General features: G+C 49.7%; 1 protein-coding gene across 1 annotated transcript in view; it reads left to right on the top strand.

Annotated features, from left to right (window-relative positions):
- Ehd3 (EH domain containing 3) overlaps positions 1–15088 on the top strand; it is a 28571-nt gene extending 13483 nt beyond the window's left edge. The window contains exons 3-6 of the mRNA XM_005367946.2: positions 3093–3190; positions 9820–10232; positions 10663–10827; positions 12929–15088. Coding sequence (XP_005368003.1) covers positions 3093–3190; positions 9820–10232; positions 10663–10827; positions 12929–13456 — 1204 coding nt within the window. The 3' untranslated portion in view covers positions 13457–15088. The remainder of the gene's footprint in view (positions 1–3092; positions 3191–9819; positions 10233–10662; positions 10828–12928) is intronic.
- Positions 15089–17906: the final 2818 nt, after the last annotated feature.

Below are 17906 nucleotides of genomic sequence, written 5' to 3'. Positions count from 1 at the left end.
AATGGTAGGTTATGGAGGACAGCTAGTGACTGTGTGGATTTCCTGCTTTTTGTTTTTAAATTTGATTCCTGGACTGGGAAGATGGCTCAGAGGTTAAGAACAGAGGACTCAAGTTCCGTCACAGCACTGACCTCCAGCAGCTCACTGTAGGGGATCCAGCACCACCCAGCACAGACACACATAGAAACACATACTTAAAAGAATTTTAAATTAATCTTTAAACTTATTTCCTAGTTTTTCAGTGAGAGAAATGGGTCATTTATAGCATTTCCATCTCTGGAAATTGAGGCCTGTTGCCCAGAAACATTATCAGTATCTCTTATCCTGTAAACTTTCCTGTAGTGATATAACCCACAGTACTTTGAGACAAGAAGGAACAGGTGACCTGGTGTGGGAGGGACAGTGTGGAATGCCAACAGGCAGGACATGTTTTCTGGGGGACAAGAAATCACTTGTGAGGAGTTGGTCTATTAGGGAGGATCATCAGGAGGTAGGCATGGTTTCTTAGAAAGGAAAGTTGAATCTGTATAAATGGATCGGGGTGGTGGGTACTGAGGTGCATGAGGTGGTGTCCTTGGGACCAGGAGTTTCCGCTACCTGGAGCTGAGGGACAGAGGCCTGATCCAGGTAGAGGGGGAGAGAGGCACATGGAGTACTAAAACACAGAATAGTATGTGTTGAAAGGGAGGTAGAAGGATGAGCCAGCTGGGGGTGAACCGGGGCGTCTGGGGGTGGGAGACATGATGCATTCAATTTCCGGTACCTCAGTTTGCAGCGAGTGACCGTGAGTCAGCGAGGGAGCTTCATTCTTCAGAGGCAAAGATGAGCTAGCTTCCAGGTGAGAGCAGAGAAGAACTGGGGTACCTGAGAGTCGGTTATCAAAAGAGATGGGGGGGCCAAGGTTGGCGGTTAAGCTCCTTCAGGATAACTGCTTACAGTGATAATAGTATCTCTGTGTAATGGCATGCGGTCAGTTATGATAACAGATCTATGTAATTACCATAGTAGCCAGCACATTCCTGAGGGAGGAGTGCCTTTATGTCATGAACCAAACCCAGGAGGGCCCACTGACTATATGATTAATTCGACTTTTGAAACCAAGGACGCATATGCGTGAAAAGTCTGGTTAACAACACATAACCTCTTTCAGTACTGCTGTCTTCATCCATAAGATGACGAAATGCAAGTCACAGACTCTCTGGACGCCCCGCTCTCCTCCTGCAAACATAGAAAGATAACCTGAGAGAGGAAAAGCATCTAGAGAGTGGGTAGCTGTGACTGTGGATTTCACACTTGGAATTGAGGGGGAGAAGGGTGAGGGAAGACGCAGCCTCATTGTCTTGCTGAATCGCTTTCTTTTTTAAACTGTAGGAAAAACAATATAATTTAAAATATTCTGAAAATGATTCATTAAAAGCCTAGATGTGAAGGCACTGTGGGGTTGGGGAGTACACAGAAGGTGAGTCCATCTCCCCTTAAAGCTTTGCTTCCCTTTTGAGGATGAAAATGTTAACTGGAAAGAACAGACACAGATGAGGTTCCTTCAGGGTTCCTGGCCACAGGGCCCTATACTGTGCGGCTCTGGCGAAACAGACTGAGGAAAGAAAGCAGAGCAGCTGTCTTAAGGACTGTCCCATCCCCCAGGCACGGCACGAGGGGGTGGAGTGCTTGCTTTAGTGCAGGAAACTCTAGTCCTTGGAGGCAGCAGCTTGGTGGGCTCAGCAAGAGAAGTAAGACTCAGTCTAGTCCTTGGGCTCCTTCCGGAAGATAAGCTGCCTGTTTCACAGCAGGGGAGAGCAGTCGCAAAGGTGATGTGGAAAAGCCAGCATTTGACCTGGGCTTGAAGCAATGGGGGAAATGACACCGGAAGGGTGAGCAAAGGGATTCCAGGAAGGAGAACCTGAAGCAAGAGAGAAAAATACAAGCAGAGAGAGACAAAAGAAAGGAGCTTAGTGTAGGACCCTCTAACTAGAGGATGGGTGACAGTGTGCACACACCACTAAGACAGAGGCTGATAGGGCCAACTGGGGCCTGCCAGTAGTGACCAGTCGTCAGTCCAGCGCTGGCTATAGTTTCACACCTCGTCAGCACCCACCGCTGCTCCTCCTGGGTACCATTAGACAGTCATCCTAGAGTAATGTCTGGCTGAGCTAGCCTTGCAGTTGCCCAAATAGCACACTCCTGGGTGGTATGACTCATCTTTCAAGGACAGCCCCAATTCTACCTCCCCCAAGAAACCCTCCTCCCAAACCATCTCTCTGCCAGGTTCTAACAAACCCTTCTTTGGCTTTGGGATGCTGGCACCAGGCACCTCTGCACCCTGGCTTGTCATTGCCGGGCACAGATAGCATCTTTGCCTCCACCAGAGGCAGGGATCAAAGTTGGTTTGTCATAGGACTCTTGACAGCAAGGACTCAGAGCATGAGCCCAGACTGCCTCAGGGTCACCTGGGGAGTTTTTCAAAGAACAGATCTCCAGGCATACCACAGTCACTTTCAGCATGGCTTCCTGTGGGTTTGTGATCTTCTGTTCTGCATCCATCTGCTTACTATCGCATGCTACATAAGGCCTGCAGTACACATGTAGGATGCACAGTGATGGGAGCGGGGGAAATGCAGAGTGATCAAATCAGAAGGGGGTTGCCATACCCTGACTATGTGCAGATCTCCAGGCTCCTCCTGCCCCTTGACTGGAAGCACTGTCTGGAGGAGGTAGAGTTCTGATTGGCCATCAGGAGTTGGCCAAGCTAGGTGAAGCCTTTCAAGGAAGGAAGTGGCTGGCCAGGGATCATTAAAGACTTGAAGCCACAGGCGTTTAAAACAAGGCTTTGGACACATACGAGAGGTAGGATTTCACTATGGAGCAGCCAACATTTTATCAAGCACCCTGGGTACCAAGCACTCCAAAACAGGATATGATAGGTGGCAAGAGAACCATAACTCACTCCTGGGATTAGCCGGCATACCTAGCATGCCCACAGCAGGTGACCTGGTACCCTGTGGCCCACGGGATGGTCGGGTGATTGAAGCCTTGATTGAGCCAGCGAGGTGCCTCAGTAGCTCACCATAGCCTTCCTCTCACCATCCGTGCAGGTTTGTGTGTGCCCAGCTGCCCAACGCCGTGCTGGAGAGCATCAGTGTCATTGACACACCAGGGATCCTCTCCGGGGAGAAACAGAGGATCAGTCGAGGTAAGCGGCGTTCCTGGCGGGTGTTGAGCTGGTCACCTGCTCCTGGCCTCTCCTGTCGTATCTGCTATGTGCCTCTGAGTAGCCCATTACCCCTTCAGTGTGGGTTTAGGATTTTTGAAGGCTGGCCTTGAACTCCTGATCCTCTTAAGTTACAGGTCTGTACCCCAGTACCCCACTGGCCTCGCCTTTCTATGCTATGCTTTTAGCAGGAAAATCAGATGAGATGTAATCTCGCCAAACCTGGTGCTCGTAGCCTGGACTGGGACCAAATTAGCACTCAGAAGTCTGCCTCCGGGAAGGGTCAGCCTTGCACTGGCAAGTCTCTCTGGGAAGTGGCCAGGGCTCTCTCCTGAATTGACCTCAGGTGACACAGGCCTCCCTGTGGCATGTGCCTCAGCACCATTCACTCCATGACTCCTTACTGACGTAGATCTGTCTGTCCATCTTGCCACCGCAGCAGGAACCAAGAACCTCTTCCTCAAGGGCATGGCCTGTGCAACTCAGTACCCATTTACTCCCAAGCCTCAGAGAAGATAGTTACGGACCAACAGGCATACAGCCCATGGCTGTGGATCCTTGAGGCTTAGCAGTGCCAGGGAAGGTCCTGAGCTTTTCTCTCCTGATAGGAGTAACTCTCCTCTAGGAAACATGAGGATAGAAAGGCTCAGCTCCCTGGGGCTACACAGTAGCTGTGTGTGAGCCCAAGCAATGGGAGAGACTGCCAGAGAACCCTTTGGGAAATAGCCTTCTCTAGGTGAGACCCGGACAGGCCTTCCTAGAGCCCCACTTTAAAGCCGTGTTGGGAGTGAGGCATCATGAAATATCTGAGCAGGACCCCCCTCTATCCCAGGAGGTAAAACCTGGAAAGGAGAGAGGAAGGAAGCAGCTGAATCAGGAGGGCATCTGGAAAACCATGTTCCCAGTGCCTATAATTGGTGACCTGTGATGGGGTCCAGGAAGCCTGGTCCCTTGGCCCCTAACTCTGAGCTCTGGTGGAATGAGGAGCAGTCAGTCTGCACCCCCAGAGCCCTGGGTCTGAGTCTAGGCCTTAAAGGATGTAAGGCTCACGGGGCAGTCCACATCTTGCAGGATAACAGCGGCAGACTGGTACCACAGGCTGCAGGCATTTGCAACTCATGCACCTGCTAGGGCAACACAACCTAGCCTGCAAGCAGGCCTGGAGAGAGGACAGCCTTGAGGGGCCCAAGGGCACTAGACTTGGACTTGTAGTTCAGGGCTGTGGCCTGACAAAGCCCCTAACGTCTCAGGGAAATGCATCGTAGAGCCTTATGACAAAGTCTGCAGACCTCTTCCCTCCTTAGCGGCTCTCCAAGGCTGCACGTTACATGACCACGGTCAGCTGTGTGATTCATCACCCTTGAATTTGGGCCTGTGCAGATGCACAACGCAGCCTCATCTTCAGCGACTCGTGTCTTCTACCTTCCTGCCCTGCTTCGTTCTTTCCCGTTCTCCACGTCCTCCCCTGCCTTTGTCTTCAGACCTGCGCTACACACACTGGGCACTGGCGATCTTGATTATGTTTCCACCCCCTCCTTCCAAGAACTGACAACGCATCAGACTCCTCCCTTCTCTGAACAAAACAATGACTCTGCTAGGGTGCTCTCTGCCATTCTGAGTCCAGACCGGTGCAGCTGCTGGCCAAAGCAGCCAGAGACAGAGAGAAGCTGGGGTTGGGACTGCCACCAGCCCAGAGCAGTGCTGATTTCAGCACCCTGAAAAAAAAAACAGAGTCTGGGAGGATAGCAGATACCCCAGTGACCCAGGTGGTGGTGGTGATGGGACCCGATTCAGGCACATTGTCTGGGTACACAGGCTCTTCTATCCTTCCTTGTGGTTAGCCATAAAGCCAGAGTTCCAGTTTAAGCCCCTCCAGACTTCCCCACCCCCACTTACACATTCTTCACACCTATACCCACACCCTGCCTCCCTCACACCTCCTGACACCCACACACAAGTGTCTACGCCAATCTACAGTTGATTACCCAGACTTCCTTCACTTATAGGGTTGGCCATAGTAGACTGGGTACTTCCTACCACCCTCCTCAAGCCCAGGTGGGCCAGGTCCCCTCAGATGGTCCTGCTGATTAAGCCCACAGTCCCCTCACCATGCCTCTGCCTGGCTCAGGGCTTATGGCTCAGCAGAAGTGTTAGAATCAAGTCAGCACAGAGATACCTTAGCCTAGACTGCCCAACCCCTGGCAGTTGCTCTTCGGGGCTCCCAGAGCCTCGGCCATCATTGGGATGAGCCTTCTGCCCTAGGCTAATGTCAAACAGTGTGGTCTTTGCTTCAGCGTGGCCTTCTGTCCAGGCCGGGGATTGGGGTGTATGTCTATAGAGAAGACAAGTCCGTGAAGTTTCAAGCTTGCACTCAGTTCTGAAAGAAGTCTCTGGAGGAGGCAGGAAAGGCAGACAGAAAGCTGTTCCTGGAAGGGGCAGGATGTGGCTGGCCCTGGTTCATTACCGGGAAGGAGCACGGATGTAGCAGTGTGCAGAGGGCGCTGGAAGGCATCATGCCTTCTCACATGGAAGGCACATTTCCTGACTGTTCAGACTGAATCCGCCAGTTCCACACTGGGAAAGCCACTCCGGGGCTTCATGCTCTCAACCCAAGACTGCACATAGATGGAGACCCTGGCCCAAGCAAGTACTCAGTAGGCTCAGAGCAGGTGACACAATTGGGATGTGAGACCTGATCTCCCGAGTCCCAGTCTTCAGCCTTCAGTACATTCCCAAAACCTATTGGGAAAGACCAGGCAGGAATGGGGGCTAACTTGTCTTCTCCAGGTTTCCTCTTGAGACGTCAGGGGTCTGTGCCAATATAGCTTGTAGCCTACACCCCTAGCCTACCCCTGAGCACTGAGGGGTTCCCTGGCTCCTCAGAGGATGGGCTGCTAAACCCATGTATGCTCAGAGCAGCTGGGCCCCGATACCTTCTGAAGGCCTCACTGCCAGTTTCGTGGTCACCTGAGGCCTGTGATGGGTCTGCTTGGACCATTCTTTGTGGTTGTTTCCTGGAAGTGTCCAGGGTATTGTTCCGTATTGTCAGCCAAAGGCTCCCATTTGGTGCTGCATGTCTCTGTATCTCCCTCTTTTTTAAGCATCCCTAGGACTTAACAGATTTGGGGAAGGGTATGCTATATGTCCATTGTAAGTAAGCCTCCGGCCTCTGGGTTGCAGGCTCGCCCGGGACTAAGAGCTAAGAGGATGTGGATCTGGGTTCTAAGCCTTCGTTTGCTAGCATCTGGTCTGGCTGTGTACTTCAGAATGCCCTTAGCTCACCTCTCTATGTCTGTACTCCGTCTTGTGCACGATGCGTACACCCTGTTCACTCCGGGTGATGGAAGGCTGTAGAGATCCTCCACTGAGGTTCGTTTTGCAGCTGAAAATGCAAAGAACGCCGCAGTGTATATCAGACAGCGAGGGAAGTGCTGGGTTATTAAGGAGTGGCCCTGCTTATTGAGTTTGTCTCATTGATTTCCTCCTGCCTGGCATTAATTAGAAATACTTTCTTCCCCGTCCCTGGAGCCCGGGGGCGGGAGCTGCAGATCCCTGCAGGCTTCCCAGACTCTAGCCTGGAGCCTACCCGTTGGATCTCTGGGTGCCGGCAGACATTCCAAGAGGAATTCAGGAAGGACCACTATTCTGTCTCTCCACCCTATGATTCAGAGACCATGGACTATTGAAAGTGTTCAGGAGTCATTACTGAGGGCCTCGGAGCCATTCCTTAGTTAAAGGGGTGTATCAGGTAGTCACCGTGGGCACACTGTGCATCCTGGGCATTAGGGTGGTCTCCATCTAGACTGAGTTCTCTCCTCCTCCTAGTATCAGGTCTGTTTTTCATGGCTACACCGTGGGCCCTCCATTAAGCCAGTTTTTACTATCCATATTTTTTTTTTTACATCCCAGTAAAAGAGGTTCAGACTTGCAGAAGGCCGTTCAGAAAACAAATGGGAAAGATAGCTTTGTGTCCCCCTCCTGACTGTGCCCAGTCTTTGCCTTTCCTCTATCTCTATTTCTGGGGTTACCTATAAGTCCAGGCTATGGAAGCACCTCACATTCATCCTAGAGGTTGCACGGGCCCCCAAGTAGTCAGGAGCTAGGAGGGTGAGCATTGAGGGGAGCTTGCAGAGGCATGGCTTCAGTCTCACAGTCTTCCCAACCGCACACCACAGAGGAGGCTTCTCCCTGCTTGTCACTCGATAGCAGCTACCAGAGCCTGCCCAATTTGCAGAAGTGGGAGGATTAATAGGAGGCCTCGGTGCTCATCCCATCATAGGAAAGGTTCCCGGAAGCCATCTGCTTGTCAGCAGATTGGAGGAGGCTTCCTGTAGGCATGCCCAGGGCACAGAGGCAGTGGCCTTCAGCCTTTCCCTCTCCGTAGATATAAAGGCATTCTTGTGTCTCGTCTCCATATTACTGTGTTCCCCATCCTCACACCTCTGGATGAAGACACAGAGAATTGTAAACCAAGAAAGGAAGTGCAGAGATCATCCATCCTGGAAACAGAGACCAAGGATAAGTGAGGGGATTCTATTGCGCAGCATATCAAGTTAATAACCGAGTAGAAACTACAGGGAACACACCCAGGTCAGTGATCCTACAGAAACACAGACCCGCAGAGCAAGCTCCATCCTGTGGCGATACACAGAGGAGTTCTCTATAAAGGGACCTGGTGTTTGGCCAAGGTCATGAGTAAGAATATCATCTGCTTCTCTCAGATTTGATCCTCACAACCCTGTGGTCAAGGCATTGGTGGGTCCTGGTTTAGAGAGTGGAAGACTAAGGCCCAGAGATGCGCTGTTCTCTGTTTCCCTGATGTAAAAGGCAGAACAGGATTCTGTGTATACTGTGTGCAGCAGATGCAGATGGAGGACCTACCATGTGCACCCTGGGTGCAGTGGGGATGGAGGAGGATAAGGCTACTTTGTTCAGGTTGGGGCCACAGGGAGAGGTCCCTAATTACATGAGGGAAATGGGTACCCATTATTGTTAGGGAGATGTAGCTCAGTTTATGAAGTGTTTGTTATGTAAACATGAGGACCCGAGTTTGAGCCCTTGCAACCCACATAATAAAAGCTGGGCATAGAAGCCATGGTGTCCTCTTATATTGATAATCCCAGCACTGGGGAAGCTGAGACAGGGGGATTCCTGTGGCTTTCTGGGAAGCCAGCATAGCCCATTTGGTGAGTTCCAGATCAATGAGAATATTGTATTATTTCGATACAATAATATGTATTGAAAAACATGGAGGATGGTTCCTGAAGAATGACCTGCCCAGGGTTGGCCTCTGGCGTCCACATTCATGAACACAGTGTTTATATATCTACATACACACACACGCACGCACGCACACACACAGAGAGAGAGAGAGAGAGAGAGAGAGAGAGAGAGAGAGAGAGAGAGAGAGACGGAGAGAGAAAGAGAGAGAGGAGAGGAGGGGGATAAATGCCTATCCAAACCTCCTGGATCAGACTTGAGGTGTTGTCTCAGAGACCTCATGATCCATTCACTTCCTAAAGTAAATTGGCAACCAGTCCCCCCAATATGAGTCTTTTGGATTCCACTACATAGCCAAACCATGACCTTCTCCATGATCCACAGCTGCTTGGCACCAAGCAGAACAGGCGCTCTAGAGTTCCCGGAACCAGCGGATTTAAAGTAGCTCAGGGCTGGATAACAAGGTGTGGCTGCCAGCAGCCCAGTCACATCCTCAGGAAAGGACTCCATACAGAACAGGAGTTGGGAATTTGGGACTGCAGCAGAGGAGCGAGGAAGGAAGTGAGCCTGGGAACTATAGGAGAATAAGTCACTTGGGTCTGTAAGGAGGTCGTCCCAACCAGGGATGGGCGTGGTTTGAATCTGCAATGGTCACTTGCGTCTTCTGTTTTGCTGATGGTACCTTGTAAAGAATTTCCGAGTCTTTATTCAAATTCAAAACAGAAACCAGTCCAAGCTGATGCACTGCTGGAATCTCAGCACTTTGGAGGCTGAGGCAGGGGTGGGTATGGTGTGGGGGATGGCGGCGGTGTTCAGGTGTGAGGCTAAACTGGCGTTTCTAAGAAGTTCAAGGCCCATATGAGCTACTGCAAGACAGTAAGACCCTACCTCAAAATCTCGGCACAAAAGCAATGTCTAGACTTTTTTTTTTCCAGCAGGAACTCTAGCTCCTGACTTTAATAAGACGGTAACTGGGTAGTAGCTGTCCTTTGTGGGAGTAGCAATGCTTATAATAGAATCCAGCATTTACTGAGCATCATCTCCATCATCCTAGTGGCCAAATATTCACTAATGACCATTCTATAGATGGAAAATGCTAAGGAGGTTTGGAGCTAGAGCTCAGTAAAAGAGCATTTGTGTAGCATGCATGAAACTCAGGGTTTGATTCCCACTACTGCACACACAGGGAGGGGGAGAGGGAGGGAGGGAGGGAGAGAGAGAGAGAGAGAGAGAGAGAGAGAGAGAGAGAGAGAGAGACAGAAATTTGCTCAGGGTCAAAGAGCCAAATGGGAGGAGCCAGGCTCTTTCCAAGACTGTGTTGTCTTACGTCAGACCCTTCACTATAGGTCCATGCCCCAAAGCTCCTCCCACTGACTATGCCTCTGCCACAGGGTATGATTTTGCTGCTGTCCTTGAATGGTTTGCCGAGCGGGTGGACCGCATCATCCTGCTTTTCGACGCCCACAAGCTGGACATCTCTGACGAGTTCTCAGAAGTCATCAAGGCTCTCAAGAACCACGAGGACAAGATGCGAGTGGTGCTGAACAAGGCGGACCAGATTGAGACCCAGCAGCTGATGCGGGTATATGGGGCCCTCATGTGGTCCCTGGGCAAGATCGTGAACACACCAGAGGTGATTCGAGTCTACATCGGCTCCTTCTGGTCCCACCCTCTCCTCATTCCTGACAACCGGAAGCTCTTTGAAGCTGAAGAGCAGGACTTGTTCAGAGACATCCAGAGTCTCCCCCGTAATGCTGCTCTTCGAAAGCTCAATGACCTCATCAAGAGAGCCCGGCTGGCCAAGGTAAGGCTGGCCCCTAAAGGTGGAGTTTAGACAGGTTCATAGGTAGGGGTCAGTTGTAAGAATTGCAGTCCCTTGGTTAGATGGCCAGGTTGGTTCCATGCGCACCCCAGTGACCCTCAGGATAGCTATGCTTTTATAGTTTCTCTGTGCCTTTTTCTGTGTCTGTAAACGGAACAGGCTGATGTTGATGTAGAGAAACAGTGTGAAAATCCTCACCACTGCACTAGATGCCTTCGTGCTCAGCGGGTACCACTGTGGTCAGATCTGCAGCATCAGCAATGGCAGCATTCTCACCCCCACCACGGTGACCTTACTTCCCAAGACTGTGAGGGATGGAGAGAGAAATGGTCTCTGAAGCAGAGGCAGGAGGAAGGGCTAGAAGGGCCAGTCTGGGCTCCTCATGAAGTTGTCCTCTGTCCCTCTTTGTCAGGTCCATGCCTACATCATCAGCTCCTTGAAGAAGGAGATGCCGTCAGTGTTTGGGAAGGACACCAAAAAGAAGGAACTGGTGAACAACCTGGCTGAGATTTATGGCCGGATTGAACGAGAGCACCAGATCTCCCCCGGGGATTTCCCCAACCTGAAGAGGATGCAGGTAATGAGGGTCAGAGACCCTATGAAGGGAGACAGGGTCACACTAGCTGGCTTCCAGAGAATGAAGGGGGCTGACAGAGCTCCTGGGAGAAACCCAAAGTCGGATGCAAGGAGGTGACATTAGATATGTCCTTCCTGAAGGACCACTACTCACAGCAAGTGCCATAGCCAAGCCAGGGGAGAAACAGCCCAGCAGCCCCAAAGGCATGGGTGTGTTTGGTGACACTGAAGACCTTATCTAGTGAAGGGCCCATCTCCACCATCTCTAGGATAATAATAATGGCCCTTAAGTGCTTTGGTTATTCCCTTCTTGGGAATAGTTTGTGGCAGCATCTTTGGGGGATGTTGGAAGCCCTTGAACCTAGGGCAGCCACTTCGTGTGTGTGTGTGTGTGTGTGTGTGTGTGTGTGTGTGTGTGTGTGTGTGTGTATGGTCTTCTCAGAAGGAACATCTTCATCTGCCTTTTGTACAAGAATCAGCTAAGGTCTTAGCATTTTCCCAGCAAAGTGTTCACATTACCCTTACGTAGAAAAGCTGGGAACTGTCCCCAGGAGCCAAGCAAGAAGCCACCATACCACAAAGACTAGATGCATACTGAACCTTTGTGTCACCTCGAAACAGGGGGTGCAAAGGGGTTTGTACACAAGTTCTGGGAACCCAGTGAAATATCTTGTCTGCAAGATCCTTAGCATAGAGCCCTGTTCTGCTCTCCATAGCCCTTCTTCGTCACCCAGCCCTAGAGAGGAGGTGAGAAGTGTCCTGCCAGCCTTGCCCTTGAACTGTAGCTGTGGATATCCTTTAAGTTTCCTGCAGTGGACTCCAAGTGCCAATCCTTGTTTCCTGGCCTCTTCCCCTACCCACATAATGAGATTGCTGTGGCCAGATCAGGGCAGCAGTGGGCAGCTGTGTCCTCCTAGAACAATAGTTCTCAACTTGTGAGTTGCAACCTTTTTGTAATGGACCAACCCTTCCCCTGCGGTCACCTAAGACCACCCCAAAACACATATATTTATATTACTATTCATAACAGTAGCAAAATTATAGTTATGAAGTAGCAATAAAAATGATGTTGTGGGGGGTCACCACATATTGAGGAGCAGTGTTAAAGGGTTACAGCATCAAGAAGGTTAAGAACTACTGAACAAGAAGCAAGTAAAAATTGCATGTTCTATGTTGAGGGCCTTTCAAGACTGTAAAGGTGTTGGCAGAACTTTCTTGTCAAGGAGATGCTCAATCACAAATACCCAGCAGTTGCTCCCCAAATTACCACACAGAGGCTTAATGTTACTTATAAATGCTCAACCAATAGCTCAGGCTTATTATTAGCTAACTCTTACATTTTAAGTTAACCCATATTCCTTATTTGCACTCTGCCACATGATGGTACCTTTTCTCAGTATCATGTGCCCATGCTTTGCTGTCTCCATGCAAAGGTCTTGAAAGGAGAGCATTTTTCTTTTATGATGTGGGCTGGTAGCCCTGGCAAGGGGACCAGCTTTTGTAAAGTCAACATGCCTTCCAGTGCCTACTAGGTCAGAATGCAGGGAAGGGGTCCAAACTTTTGAGACATCTCACCAGGCAATTCCACTGAGTATCCTAATTGAGAACAGTAAAGCTGGGAGTGACCTTTGGCTTTTGTTGTGGTTATAGTTGCCTAATTTTCAATCCCCATCACCTTGACCCTCTCACTAAATACGAATAGTGTATGACTTCTCCACCTCCCAGGGCACTGAGGAGAGTGAACTAGTAAGCAGGAAATGAAAGCACTTTGCTGTGTGTTTTTCAAACATAAGCTCTCCTGGAGACCCACAGGACTCCTTCTCCGAGGGCCACCACCTTCAAGAGTCACCATTTGACAGCCAAAACTTACTTTAGAAGGAATATAAGAGTTACCTTTTGTAATAATATTTAAAGAGATGTAAATAAACAAACCAACACTTGTTCCTCAGCTCTTGCTTCTCGTCTCCTCACACAGTCCCTTGGCCTCACTGCCTTCACCAGAAAGAGCTGGGCAAGCATTCTAGAGTTAGTAGGAAGCACCTTCCCTGATGTGGAAAATCTTCCCTTGTATTCTACTCCCCCCTTTTTCCTTCTCTTCCCAGGACCAGCTGCAGGCCCAGGACTTCAGCAAATTCCAGCCACTGAAGAGCAAGCTGCTGGAGGTGGTAGATGACATGCTGGCGCACGACATTGCCCAGCTCATGGTGCTGGTGCGCCAGGAAGAGACCCAGCGACCTGTCCAGATGGTGAAAGGCGGAGCATTCGAGGGAACCCTGCAAGGCCCCTTCGGGCATGGCTATGGAGAGGGGGCCGGGGAAGGTATTGATGATGCTGAGTGGGTGGTGGCCCGAGACAAGCCTATGTACGACGAGATCTTCTATACCCTGTCCCCAGTGGATGGCAAGATCACGGGTGCCAATGCCAAAAAAGAGATGGTACGCTCCAAGCTGCCCAATAGTGTGCTGGGCAAGATCTGGAAACTAGCCGACATCGACAAGGATGGCATGTTGGATGATGAGGAGTTTGCCCTGGCCAACCACCTTATCAAAGTCAAGCTGGAGGGGCATGAATTGCCCAATGAGCTGCCTGCCCATCTCCTCCCTCCGTCTAAGAGGAAAGTATCTGAGTGACAGATCCAGGTAACCAGACAGGCAGTATTAGAAGAGAGAAGGGGCATGATGACCATAGACACACACACTCACACACACACACACACACACACACACACACACACCCACACACACACACACGTGCGGCTTGATATATAGATGAGAAGGGTTCATCCTTGTTTGGACACTTCCAAGTTCCCAGGGTTGGAAGAAGGGCAGCTGTACCTCCTCTATCCCAGGATAAAAGCCTGCATCTCCAAACTTCCCCTCTCTCTCCCATTCCCCAAAGACATGAGGCAGTTGACTGGCCCACAGATGGCCCAAGCCACCCTACCCCTAGTGCCTCCACACTAAGGCTCTGAGCAGATGGAAAAGGCTTTCTGTGGAACAGACAATTTGCTTTCTTTTCTGTGCTTTTATTTTTCCTCTTTGGCTTCTTAATTAGAAATTTACTCAGGGGCTAGGAGCTGTGGGGGAAAGGAGACGCTGGGGGAGGATAATCAAATGGAGAAATCTCCTTAGGGCACTACATCCCAGACCTGAAGAGACACACTGGCCCATGTTCTTTTTATCTTTCTAAATAGAAAACTCTGTCTTCTTCAACAAACTTGAACTTAATTGAACTCTGTCTGCCATTTTGTCTTCAAGAATCCCAGATAGGGAGAGAAAGGGAAAACCTTGGTAGAAAAGCACAAGGAAGATGCCCTGTGGTCTTCATGGACAGGATGTTTGTAGTTCATGGGTTTATTAGGCCCAGGCTGTCTGGATACTCAGATTCTTTACATATACCAAGCTCCCCCTGAGTGGCAGGAGCAGTGTTAGGCACTTTATACATGTTGGTCCCTGAGGTCTTGACTAATGGCCTAGGCAAGTATGCATCACCCTGTTCTTTATTTGTCAGGTGAGGAGCCAGAGACTCAGTAGTTCAGGTGACTTTCCCAAACTCCCAAGGTCCCAAAGAGAGAGGATTCTGATCCTCCATTTGTCCCTGTTCTGTGATGGATAATGGTCCCAATGTTGCTATCTGGTGACAGAGCACAGCACCATCTGAACACACAACCCCTCACACAGCCTCCCAGAGTATCCAGGCAAAGGAAAAGCGCTCGCCAGCATTTGGTGGGCCATCAATCTGGCCATCTGTCATCTCCTAGAAGCAAACTGTGCCTTCTGGCCCTGTGCCTCGTGTTCCCAACATCACAGAAGTCCAACCAAGCCATCAGGAGAGTGGGCTGACCTGCTAGATGCTGTTTGTGCCTATTCCTGCTGAGCCTCCCATCCACTCACCTTGAGCATCCCAGCTCAAATTCAGCCACTGGAAGTCACCAAGCAGGACTCTGTGCTAGTTCTCAGAAGACCATCTTGAGAGGACTGGGACCTTGTTCTCTGTAGAGTTTCAGTGTTCTTGGCAAAAATCCCCACTGTACTCAGTGCCCTTCATCCTCCTCTTGGCCTTTTCCTTGGCTTGCTCCCTGGCCACTGACCCAGTGACTGTCTGCTACACTCCTACTGTGATGGAAAACAAAGCAACTGTAACTTATTTTGTATCTATGTTCAGACTATATAGAGACTGTTCCGTGTATCTACAACGTGCTTATAACAGCAGTGTGTTTGTCATTAGGATTCATGTGAATACAACACATTTATCCTTTGGTACCCTCCTGGCAACTGAGCATCATTGCATAGCACTAGATTCTGACATGGGGCCTCTACTGGCAACTTTGGAACAAAGTAGTTAATCCACTCAGAGGTCAGGAATGGAATACCTTCTCTTGGACTCGTGTTCTTATCTAGTGGCCAGCTTACATGAAGCTCCCAGGGCCACTGTTTCTTGCTTTTCTGGAGTGGAGATGTTTGCTTCAGCAAACTTTTACTTCTCTTGAGTCAATAGTACAGGACGGCTAAGACAGAGAAATCTCAACACAGAAGACAGCTCCAGTGTACCCAACAGGAGAACCTTTCCCCTATATGTTGTGTTGAGCTGGAGGTGATATAAGAAAGTAGTTCGTATAAAACAGAGATGTGTGTGAGTCTCATGCCACCGTGTATGATGCTCATACCATATTCCAGCCCTCCTTTATTTCCCCATCTCCCCATCTTGTCTTCAAGACCACCCAAAAGGATCCAGAAGGTACAAGAGCGAGATCCATTTATTCTTTTTCTGCCATCTGGAAGGAGGAGGTGGTACTTGGGTCTCCTCTCAATGTGGTGGTGGTGGTGGTGGGGGTGAGTTCTTCTCACTTGGGCCGTACCCCTCTGGCTCCAGCTGTTGTGATTTGCTGATCCCTTGTAGGACCTGAGGGTTTGCGGTGGTTCCGCCTCATCCAAGGGGACATTTCACATGAGAAACAAAGACACAGAGTGGTCATGGCATTTACAAAATCCTCTACACTTTTTCCCCGTAAATCAGCTTAGACCCTGACGATTGCCAGTGGCACAGAAACATCCCACAATCCTGGCCCAGTGAAGCTTCCTCTCTACCAAAGAGTTAAATCCTGACCAAAATATAGTTACATACTTGTGCACCTAGGTGAGTTGCCCACCACAGTAAGGTGTGGGCCTCTCTTCACAGACTGGCGAGAGGTTTCTCTGAGTCATCCCTACTCTCATTCCGTTCCCTCCATTCCAAGAACTAGAATGTGTGAGTTTGTTCATCAGGAACTCTCTGAGAATAAACTTGTTCATTCTCCCTGTGAAATACTAACTGGCCTCTGTGCGTACTCAGACTATTCTGTCTGTCTGTCTGTCCATCCATGAACCATCTTTCACTTGAGAGGTCCTAAGCACTCCCCACAGAAAGACTCTTGGGAAAATCCTAGAAATTTATTCTTTGAATCATTTGTAACTACATAATAAAGTTCACGTGTGCCGGGCAGTGGTGGCGCACGCCTTTAATCCCAGCACTCGGGAGGCAGAGGCAGGCGGATCTCTGTGAGTTCGCGACCAGCCTGGTCTACAAGAGCTAGTTCCAGGACAGGCTCCAAAACCACAGAGAAACCCTGTCTCGAAAAACAAACAAACAAACAAAAAAATAAAGTTCACGTGTGTGGTCAGGTCTGTTTTTGATGAATCTAAGCAATTTCTAGAGTGTCCAAAAGCTCACATCCTAGTGGAGAAGTGTGGTATTTACGAAACACTGATAACAGAGAGGGCATGTAGGGAGAGATGCAGGCAATATGGGAACTCAAAGGAGTCAGAAATGCCTTCAAGACAGAGCAAAGGTGGAAATCACAGAGAGCAGACACCTGCAGAGTAGAGGAATTGGGAACTGGGCACTGGTGCCTGGAGTTACACAGGGGCAGGTGTATCGGTTGGAAAGAGAAACTGCGGTTCCCAGGTTTCCTTACAGCCAAGTTCAGGAGATGATTAATAGGTCCCACTCACCCAGTATTCCAATGGAACCCAGGAATGCTGTCTGTCCTTCTTTGGAAATGCTTACCAAGAACCCAGAAAAAGTTCTGGAGCCAGACTCTTGGGCCTCTGTCCTTCCCTCCTAATCCAAGGATGATAGGCAGAATTTTTATCCAAACCTAGACGGTGTTTCCAGGCCAGAAGATCATAGCAGACTTAGAAACACTGCAAAGCATGATGAGAATTTTGCCTCCAGGGACCCTGCTAGCTTGTTTTCCCATGAGAAAACAAATGAAAAATTTTAAGTGAAAATTTTATCAGTATCTCCAGTGCATGGAAGAAAAGAAAAATATGGTCACAGAGGAGGAAAAATACGGTCAGCTGAGCGGTAAGGGTGTGCCCTCCTAATTGAGCTTCCCCTTTAAAGTTAGGTGGGTTGTGCAAATGCTCTGCTAGTGCAGTAGAAGTGTGAACAAGCTGCCCCTGATTTAAAGGAGCAGGTGTGCAGGTTGCCACATTGGAGCAGGTGTGAAGACGGAGCCCTGGTCAGCCTCATCCGTATCTGACCTCTGTGGACAGGTGACATGGACTAGACAGAGACTCTACTCACTGGTGGCGGAGGCCTTTGCTGCTGTGAACCCCGATAAGTCTTTTCCTAAGGACAAAGAGTTGCTGGTAGACGAGGGTCCAGCCTCTTAAGAAGCAAAACACCTGATGCTAGAAGAAAAGATGATTTGTGTAATACTTCTGCATGCTTGATCCATGTTTAGCCATGTTCCGGAGCCACCTGGCCCTTCAATGGGCAGCTAAGGAAATGGCTGTCCATGAAGAGCCTGCCACAAGGCATGAGAACCTGAGTTCAGACCCGCAGCACCGTGTAAAGGGTGGGTGTGATTTGTGACTTAGCACTGAGGGAACCGAAACAGCACTGGCTAGCCAGTCTACCCAATGGATGAGCTCTGATTCAGTGAGACACCTTGACTCAAAAGATAGAGAGCAATTGAATACATGCAGTGTTGACCTCTGACCTACACACACACACACACACACACACACACACACACACAGTGTATATATATACACATACTCACAAGCAGGCAAACAGACACTGCCTATAGATACC

This window comes from Microtus ochrogaster, unplaced genomic scaffold (genome assembly GCF_000317375.1).
Source record: "Microtus ochrogaster isolate Prairie Vole_2 unplaced genomic scaffold, MicOch1.0 UNK26, whole genome shotgun sequence".
Lineage (NCBI taxonomy): Eukaryota > Metazoa > Chordata > Mammalia > Rodentia > Cricetidae > Microtus > Microtus ochrogaster.
Note: the sequence above shows the minus strand (reverse complement) of the source record. Positions and strands in the feature narration are given on the sequence as shown.